Source organism: Chrysemys picta, chromosome 4 (genome assembly GCF_011386835.1).
Source record: "Chrysemys picta bellii isolate R12L10 chromosome 4, ASM1138683v2, whole genome shotgun sequence".
Taxonomy (NCBI): domain Eukaryota; kingdom Metazoa; phylum Chordata; order Testudines; family Emydidae; genus Chrysemys; species Chrysemys picta.
The window spans coordinates 8,197,803-8,205,920 of record NC_088794.1 but is presented as its reverse complement, the minus strand read 5'-3'; the positions used below and the strand labels follow the sequence as shown (position 1 = coordinate 8,205,920).

Genomic DNA, 8,118 nt, shown 5'->3' with positions numbered 1-8,118 from the left:
TGGCTAACATAAACTCTGGGAAGTGTTTGAAAGACTCTGGAACAACGGGTGCCGGCCCAATGCCCCAGAGTGGCACTAGGGGGCACTGCGCTGCAAGGAACAGAGTGGGGGCTCAGTAGAGGGCGCTCCCCCATTGTCATCAGTCTGACCCCAAGGCCCCAGTGCAGCGCTAGGGGATACTGTGCTGCAGGGAATGGGGTGGGAGGGGCTCAATAGATGGCGCTCTCTATCTTCTGAGTGCCAATCACTGAGGGCAGTGGTTCAGGGACATCCGTTCACCCCAAGGTGGGTGCGAGGTGCCCTTCCAGCAGTGGGGGACGTGCTGTGCCCCATGCCGGGCTACCCTGTGTCACTTAGTTCTTGCGCCATCTCTCCCGCACATCCCCTCCAAGAAGAGCGAAAGTCAACGTGGATATCTGGGACCAGCTCTCCTCCTACAGGGGGTGCCCACGGCCTCCCAGGGGGTGGCCCTGGCACTGGGGGCTGGCACCCTAAGGGAGACACACCCAGGCTGGGGCCCCTTTCTCCTCTTTCCCACCGTCCCCCTCTTTCCTTCCCTCCTTTCTCTTTCTGCTCCCTGGTTTTCTCTCTCCCTCCCTCCCCGACTTCTCTCTGTCCCTGCCCCACCCCGTGGATGTAACTCATCCCTTCCCTGTAATTCCACCCCCGGCCACACTGGGCTGGGCAGGGCTGGGCTGGGCGGTGACCCCGTGTATATAAGGAGCTGCGAGGAGCCTTCACCCCTGCAGTGTGACCTTCCTCCACCAGACACAGCGCAGGTGAGAGCTACTCGCTGCTGAGCATCCCTAGGGGCCCGTCCCCTCTAGGGGCGCCACTGGCCCAGGGGTGGGAAATAGGACACGTAGCCTGTCTCCCCCAGGGGCGCTACTGGCCCTAGGTGTGGGAAATGGAGCATGGGGCCCGTCCCCTCTAGGGCATAGGCTCCAGGAGTGGGAAATGGGGCATGGGGTCTGTCCCCTCTAGGGTCACCAGCTCCCGGGGTGGGAAATAGGGCACGTAGCCCGTCTCCCCCAGGGGCGCTACTGGCCCTAGGTGTGGGAAATGGAGCATGGGGCCCGTCCCCTCTAGGGCACCGGCTCCAATCTGGCCCCAGAGTGGGGCCTGGCTGGCTCAGGGCAGGGGAGTTGAATCCAGTCTCTCCAATCCTTCCTCCAAGTTGCTCTCAGTAGGTGACATCGGAGACATGAATCTCGCCTGGGTACCGCACCTCATTGTGCTGGAGACGCTGCTGGGAGCCGGCTACACCAGTACCGATACAGCAGGTAACGCTGCTCCCCAGCCCGCCCCTGATCCTGCTCTAAAGTGACCCTCCCTGCTGTGGCCAAGCCCAGGGGAGGGGGCAGCAGGATGTGGTTATTTATTGGCCATCTCCCAACTCTGACCCCCTCCCCCACCTCTCTCTCTCTTCTGCAGATACCTGGTGCTACGAAGACCCAAAATGCGGTAAGAGAACCCATCCATCCCCTGCGACACAGACATCCACTCTCTGACCTCACCCAGTGCGGGAGTTAATTATTGTTTTCCCACATTTGGATGGGTGGGGAAACCGAGGCACAGAGAAGGGCAGTGTCAGCGTTCCAGAGCCAGGGATAGAACCCAGGAATCCTCACTCCCAGCCCCACCCCCCTGCTCTAAACCACAAGACTCCAACCCCCTCCCAGAGCTGTATGTAAAACCCAGGAGACTCCCCTGCTCTAACTCACTAGACAGCATTCCTCGGCAGTAGCTGCAGCAAAGACCTAGGAGTCCTGATTCCCATTTCCCCCACTTTATCCCACCAGAGCCCACTCCCCTGCCAGAGTCAGGGACAGAACCCAGGAATCCTGACTCCAGGTCTAAAATTTGCATCATGCAGCCACCTCTGGGGTGGGTGATAGCAGCTGATTAACATTCTGACTCCTCCCCCATTTCCTTCTCTGGCCCTTCCCCCTCCCTGTTGGCTCCTCCCCTCTCGGCAGGTCCAGAGACATGGGCAGCTCTGGGGCACTGTAACGGCACCAGGCAGTCCCCGATCAACATCGTCACCCCTGCAGCTGTCCACAATCCCCACTTGGGGGCTGTGTCCCTCGCTGGCTATGGGGATGCCAGGAAGCTTATCTACATGAAAAACAAGGGGACGACAGGTAGGTACAGACTGATCCCTAAAGCGAGCACCCTGCGCTGCCATGCCGGATGCCGGGGTCCCAGAGCCAGAACTAGGCATTTTAGCACCTGTTGTGAGCAAACATATTTGTGCCCCCCAGAGGCGACACATTGGGGGACAGGCAGGGGGCTTGTGCCCCCCACCCGATTTTGCCTTCCATTTAGCACAGAAGGGGAGAGGAGCTGCCTGGGGAGCACCTGGCCGTGCAGAGGTGGCCTGGCTCGGTGCACAGGGCAGGGCGGGGCGCCTGACATCCAGCCAGCACCCGGGCTCTCACAGCTCAGAGAGCCAGGGGCCCACCAGCTTCCTGGCTCCTGGCTCTTGGCAGGAGGTGACAGTTTGCAAACACTGGGGCACACCTGGGTGGCGGCCCCGCTCACCCCGCCCATGTTACAGCCCTGCTGGGTCCCATTCCCCACCCTGGTCTCTCCCCCAGGGGTGAGTGCCCAGTGCTGCCACTCCAGACGCCTGGGTCCCATTCCCTGCATCGGTCTCTCTCCCCCGCTACAGTGGAGGTGCATTTAGCGGATGGGCTCCATCTCAGCGCCCAGGGGCTCCCAGCTATCTACACAGCCAAATCCTTCCACCTCCACTGGGGCCAGGGGGCAGCCCGGCCTGGCTCAGAGCATTTCATCAATCACAAACAGTTCTCCATGGAGGTGAGAGAGGCAGGGGGCACAGCGCTGGCCCCAATGCCCCAGTGCAGAGCTAGGGGGTGCTGTGCGGTCTGGAGAGGGCTGGCGGGGGCTCAGCGGGGGGCGCTGTGCTGCAGGGGGCGGGCGGGGAGCTCAGCGGGGGGCGCTGTGCTGCAGGGGGCGGGCGGGGGGCTCAGCAGGGGGCGCTGTGCTGCAGGGGGCGGGCGGGGGGCTCAGCGGGGGGCGCTGTGCTGCAGGGAGCAGGCGGGGGGCTCAGCAGGGGGCGTTGTGCTGGAGGGGGTGGGCAAGGGATGAGCAGGGGGCGCTGTCCTGCAGGGAGCAGGCAGGGCTCCGTAGGGGGCGCTCTCCAATTTTTTTCTCTCTCCCCCTTTAGCTCCATATTGTTCATACCAAGAACAACCTGAGCATGGCTGACGCCCTCAAGGATCCCGAGGGAATCGCTGTGCTGGCCTTCTTCCTCCAGGTGAGGCAGTGCGGGGCCATGAGCCCGGACTCCTGGGTTCTATGCCCAGCTCGGGACAGGGAGCGGGGTCTAGTAAGTTAGAACAGCAGGGGCTGGGCATCAGGACTCCTGGGTTCTCTGGATGGCAAGTGGTATCTAATGATTCGAGGAGGAACTGGAGTCTTACTCTGAGTCACTCTGACTCCCAGCCTCCCCACGCCTCAGTTTCCCTATTTGTTGTACTCATGTGATCTTGTCCCTCAGGCAACAGCCCACGCACGCCCCTCCCGCTCCTGGGATTCCTTCACCCGGCACTTGAAGAACGTGGCTCTGAAGGGTGAGTATCCCCTGAACTGGGGTGCGGGAGAGGTGGATTATGGCTGGCCTAGCATTGGGGCTGGGGACAGTACAGCTCTGTGCCACCAGGGGGTGAGAGAGAGAAATGGATTAGAGGAGGGGAGTGGGGGCAAGGATTCCAGGCTACTGGGTTCTGTCCCTAAAGCTGGGAGGAGAGTGGGATCTAGTGGGTTAGAGCAGGGGGGTTGGGAGCCAGGACTCCTGGGTTCTATCCCCAACTCTGGGAGGGGCTGAGCTGGGCACTCTCCCTCTGCCCCTCCAGAGAAGAAAACGAATCTGGACGGCTCCTTCTCCCTGCGCGGGCTCCTGGGCTCGGTGGACCTAGCCCGCTATTACCGCTACCACGGCTCCCTCACCACCCCCTACTGTGACGAAGTCGTGGTCTGGACTGTCTTCCCCAGCCCCATCCTGGTGCCTCCTGGCGTGGTGAGTGTGAGGCTGAGTGTGGGGGTGGGGGGAAGGGAGGGAGTCAGGACTCCTGGGTTCTCTCCCCAAGTCTGGGAGGGGAGTGGGGCCCAGTGGGTTAGAGCAGAGGGGCCTGGGAGTCAGGACTCCTGGGTCCTTTTTCCACCTCACCTCTGCTCTGCTGTTCAAACCCCCAGTCTCTCTGGCGTGGTGAGTGTGAGTGTGGGGGGAAGGGAGCTCACCTCCCCTCTCCTGTTCAAACCCCCACTCTCTCTGCTCCAAAGTGATCCCCGTCAGAACCTTCTCAGTTCTCTCCATTGACGGGGTGTCCTACTCTCCACTAAGTAGGACACCCCAAGTTTGCCTCCCCCCTCAATTTGCCCCTCCCCCACTAATCGGACTCCCTCCCCACAGGTGGCTGCGTTCCCCTCCATCCTCCGCTCCACAAACTCAGATGCTGGGCCCCGGCTGCAGAACAACTACCGGCCTCTGCAGAGCCTTGGGAATCGCCAAGTGCAGGCCTCGGCAGCCCTCCGAGTCACCCCCAGCTCCTCTTCCACCCTGCGGCCTGCAGCCGTGATCCCTCTGCTCATCAGTACTGCAGCAATCGCCTGGCACCTATAAGGGGACAGAGCCAGACACCTAGAGGCTGGACCTAGGCAAGGGGGGTGCTGGGAGCAGGGCCGCCGGGGGGGGGGCAAGTGGGGCAATTTTCCCCGGGCCCCACAGGGGCCCCATGAGCCCTGGCCAAGAATCCCTTTCCTCACCCAGTCGCAGTCCGGGTCTTTGGCGGCATTTCGGTGGCGGGTCCTTCAGTGCTGGCGAAGATGCGGAGCGACTGAAGGGCCCCCTGCCGCCGAAATGCCGCCGCAGACTTGGAGCGCCGCCCGGTGAGTACAAGCTCCCCCACTTTGCCCCAGGTCCCCTGAATCCTCTGGGCGGCTCTGGCTGGGAGCCTGGACTCCTGGGTTCTATTCCTGGTTCAGCCACAGACTTCCTATGTGACTGTCATCAAGCGCCATCCCTGCTCTAGGCTTCAGTTTCCGCATCTATAAAATAGGGATAGGTTTTGCTTCACAGTCCTGGAGACAGCATTGATCACAGTCCTCTTGGAGACTGGGTGGGAACACACCCTTCAGCTAATATAACTCAGGAGGACTGGATCGCAAGCCCCCCACCATCAGGGGTTTGGACTCAGTGAGTAGTGTGTGTGTGTGTGTGTGTGTCCATCTGTCTGTCCTACTGACCCTTGCTGGAGGGATGAGTCCTGCTCTGTGTGTGTGTGTGTGTGTGTGTGGATCTCTCTGTCCTACTGCCTCCTGCTGGAGGGATGAGCCCTGCCCCATGTGTGTGTGAAAGGAAAACACATAGAACAGAGAGAGAAGCGGAGGCAAAAAGCAAGAAAGCCAGGTGTGACCGAGACGGTCACTTCCTGCAATACCCTGGACAAACCTTACTGAAGTACCCTAGAAGTTCATGGTATTAAACAGGCAGATGTTTCCGCATTCTTGTGGGATTGCATGGACCCGCTCTAGAAGGATCCTGGCTAACGTAAACTCTGGGAAGTGTTTGAAAGACTCTGGAACAACGGGCCAGCTAAGGATGAACTGTCAGTTGAGAGGGATCCCTAGGAGATACTTCGGAGGACGGGAAGGCAACATCTCACCTCCAGAGGAGAAATCCATTGTCGGCTGATCTTCTGCTACGGGAGGACAAGACCTGAGCCCTGAGTGGATGAAAGGAGAGACTCAGATTCCGGGGGGTTCTTCTTCTGAGCTAACAGCTGTTATGAACTTGTGACCACAAACAAACCCCCGGGTGTGCCTTAAAAACCTTCCCAAGCCCTGGTTGGGGTTCGGGTCATCTCTGGGTAGCTTATTTGCACGCGTGAAGGTTCTTGTGTTGTTCTCAATACGTTTTCTGTGTAACGCTTTCACCTTAAGAATAAATGTGCTTGCTGGGTGGTGTACCTGTGGGCACTGACGCTGGTTATAGCCTCTGAGGAGAAGGCAACGCAGGCCTGCAGAGACCGTCTGACCTGCTGGTGAATTCACAGTGTAGGCAGGGAATTGTGCAGCCTGGAAATACCCAGGAGGAAACGAGACACAGGTGTGTGTCCAGGAGAGGTGACGGCCGAGGAGCTGGGAGCCTCGAATGGGAGCCCTTGCTGGACCATATGGGGGAAATACAGGGGCAGTTGCCCTGACCTGGGACACCAAGCAGAGCCCTGTGAGCTCAGTGTGACCCAGGGAAAAGCCAGAGAGCGCTCTTGGATCCGTTGGCTAACGCAGCTTGGGGCTAGAAGCTGAGAAGCAGCTCCTTAGGCCTCAGCTACACTTGCAAGTTAGAGCGCATTAAATCAGCCCCAGGCGCCATAACTCCTGAGGCGTCCACACTGGCAAGGCACGTAGAGCGCCCGGATCCTGCGGCTGGAGCACCCCTGGTAATCCACCTCCACGAGAAGCATAGAGTTTGCTGCACCCCGGCAGGAGTGCCTCAGCACCAGTGTGGACGCCCTGGTCTGTTAATGCGCTCGGATGGGCCTCCAGAAGTGTCCCACAATGCCTGTTCTAGCCACTCTGGTCATCACTTTGAATTCTACTGCCCTGGCCTCAGGTGACCAACCGTCAGACCCACCCTTTAAATTCTCTGGCAAATTGAAATTCCCCTTCCTGTTTGCTCAGCCTGGCGTGGAGTGCTCTCAGCACATCTTTCCAAGTGACCATGCCTCCACGCGCCAGGCGATCCCCAGTATGGAGCAATGCGAGGTGCTGGATCTCATCAGTGTTTGGGGGGAGGAAGCTGTCCAGTCCCAGCTGAGCTCCAGCTGTAGGAATTACGATACCTTTGAGCAGATATCAGGGGCCATGATGGAAAGGGGCCATGACTGGGATGCAGTGCAGAGCAGGTTAAGGTGAAGGAGCGGTGGAACGCCTACCGCAAAGCCCGCGAGGCAAACCGCCGCTCCGGTGCTGCCCCCACAACCTGCCGGTTCTACAAAGAGCTGGATGTGATACTTGGGGGCGACCCCACCTCCACGCCGAAGAGCACCATGGACACTTCAGAGTCCGTAGCAGCCCAGAGTTCAACAAGGCAGGAGGAGGAACGTGGGAGCGAGGGTGCTGAGGAGGAGGGGGGCCCAGAGCCAGAGGACTGAAAGGAGGCTCCGCACGAAGAATGCGGATCGCTGGCACCAAAGCACGGAGCAGCTCCTAAGCATCGTGGAGCGCCAAGCAGACTCAATCCAGGCGCTCATAGCACTGCAGACGGAGCAGATCCTCGCCCACCCCCCACCCCCGCAGCCCTTGTCCCAAAACTCTTTCCCTTGTGCCCCCATGTCACTGCCAACCCACTTCCCCCAACATCGGGTTTCTTATCGTCACCAGCTGCCTCGAACACCTGTAGCTTCACCAGCCAACCGGCAAACTACAACCCTTACCCACTGCACTCAACTCCCATCACCATGCATTTTAGCCAGCCTGAAGTGCAGCACTTATTGCACGGCACTCCAGACAGGACATACGCAAATCTGTGATTGTCCCGTTTGTTCCCAGATCTGCCCGTTACTTTGGGGTACGCTCATTTATTTGGGTTACTCTTCTGGGGGTGGGGGGGGTTCTGTAATTCTATCAATGTACTGCTTGGGTCACTTGTGTTTTTATATGGAGTTCTACTTCTCCCTGCTGCAAGTCCCCTCCCAATGGAGCTACCCTGCAGGACCGAGGTTCCCCGGGGCTACGTTCCTCCAGCCCCGGACCCGGATGAAAACACACACACACTCTCTCTCTCTCTCTCTCTAACAGAGAAAGTCTGAGCGGACCGGGTCAATCAGCACTTTCAAGCTGACCCCTTATATGTCCCTGGACTCAATGGGCTGGATGAAGCAGCACTTTCAAGCTGCCACCCTTCTGTGTCCCAGATTCAGCACGTCCCTGTCCCATCTTTCATGCAGATGAGGCTAGCGGAGTTGTCTCTGCTCTCCATTCTGTATGCAAATGGAGATGTCCTAATTTTGTCACCCTTGTCAGGAAGGGTCTAGGTGTGTCTCCCAACACCCTTCAGTGCTCTCTGCAAGCCTTTTTTCTGATTGGTCT

General features: G+C 59.3%; 1 protein-coding gene across 1 annotated transcript; it reads left to right on the top strand.

Annotated features, from left to right (window-relative positions):
• Positions 1-1,038: 1,038 nt before the first annotated feature.
• LOC112060641 (carbonic anhydrase 4-like) lies at positions 1,039-5,972 on the top strand. Its single transcript, XM_024111966.3, has 8 exons — positions 1,039-1,283; positions 1,435-1,464; positions 1,980-2,144; positions 2,675-2,823; positions 3,194-3,283; positions 3,527-3,599; positions 3,882-4,045; positions 4,439-5,972. Exons 1-8 carry the CDS (start codon positions 1,070-1,072, stop codon positions 4,646-4,648), a joined length of 1,095 nt encoding a protein of 364 aa, XP_023967734.2. The 5' UTR covers positions 1,039-1,069; the 3' UTR covers positions 4,649-5,972.
• The last annotated feature ends 2,146 nt before the right edge of the window (positions 5,973-8,118 follow it).

Excerpts from the sequence above, each read along its gene's own strand:
- LOC112060641 (XM_024111966.3), top strand. The coding sequence starts at position 1,070 with ATGGGGCCCGTCCCCTCTAGGGCACCGGCTCCAATCTGGCCCCAGAGT. Across the intron at positions 2,824-3,193 it reads ACAAACAGTTCTCCATGGAG|CTCCATATTGTTCATACCAA; the intron begins GTGAGAGAGGCA and ends CTCCCCCTTTAG. Across the intron at positions 3,284-3,526 it reads TGCTGGCCTTCTTCCTCCAG|GCAACAGCCCACGCACGCCC; the intron begins GTGAGGCAGTGC and ends CTTGTCCCTCAG.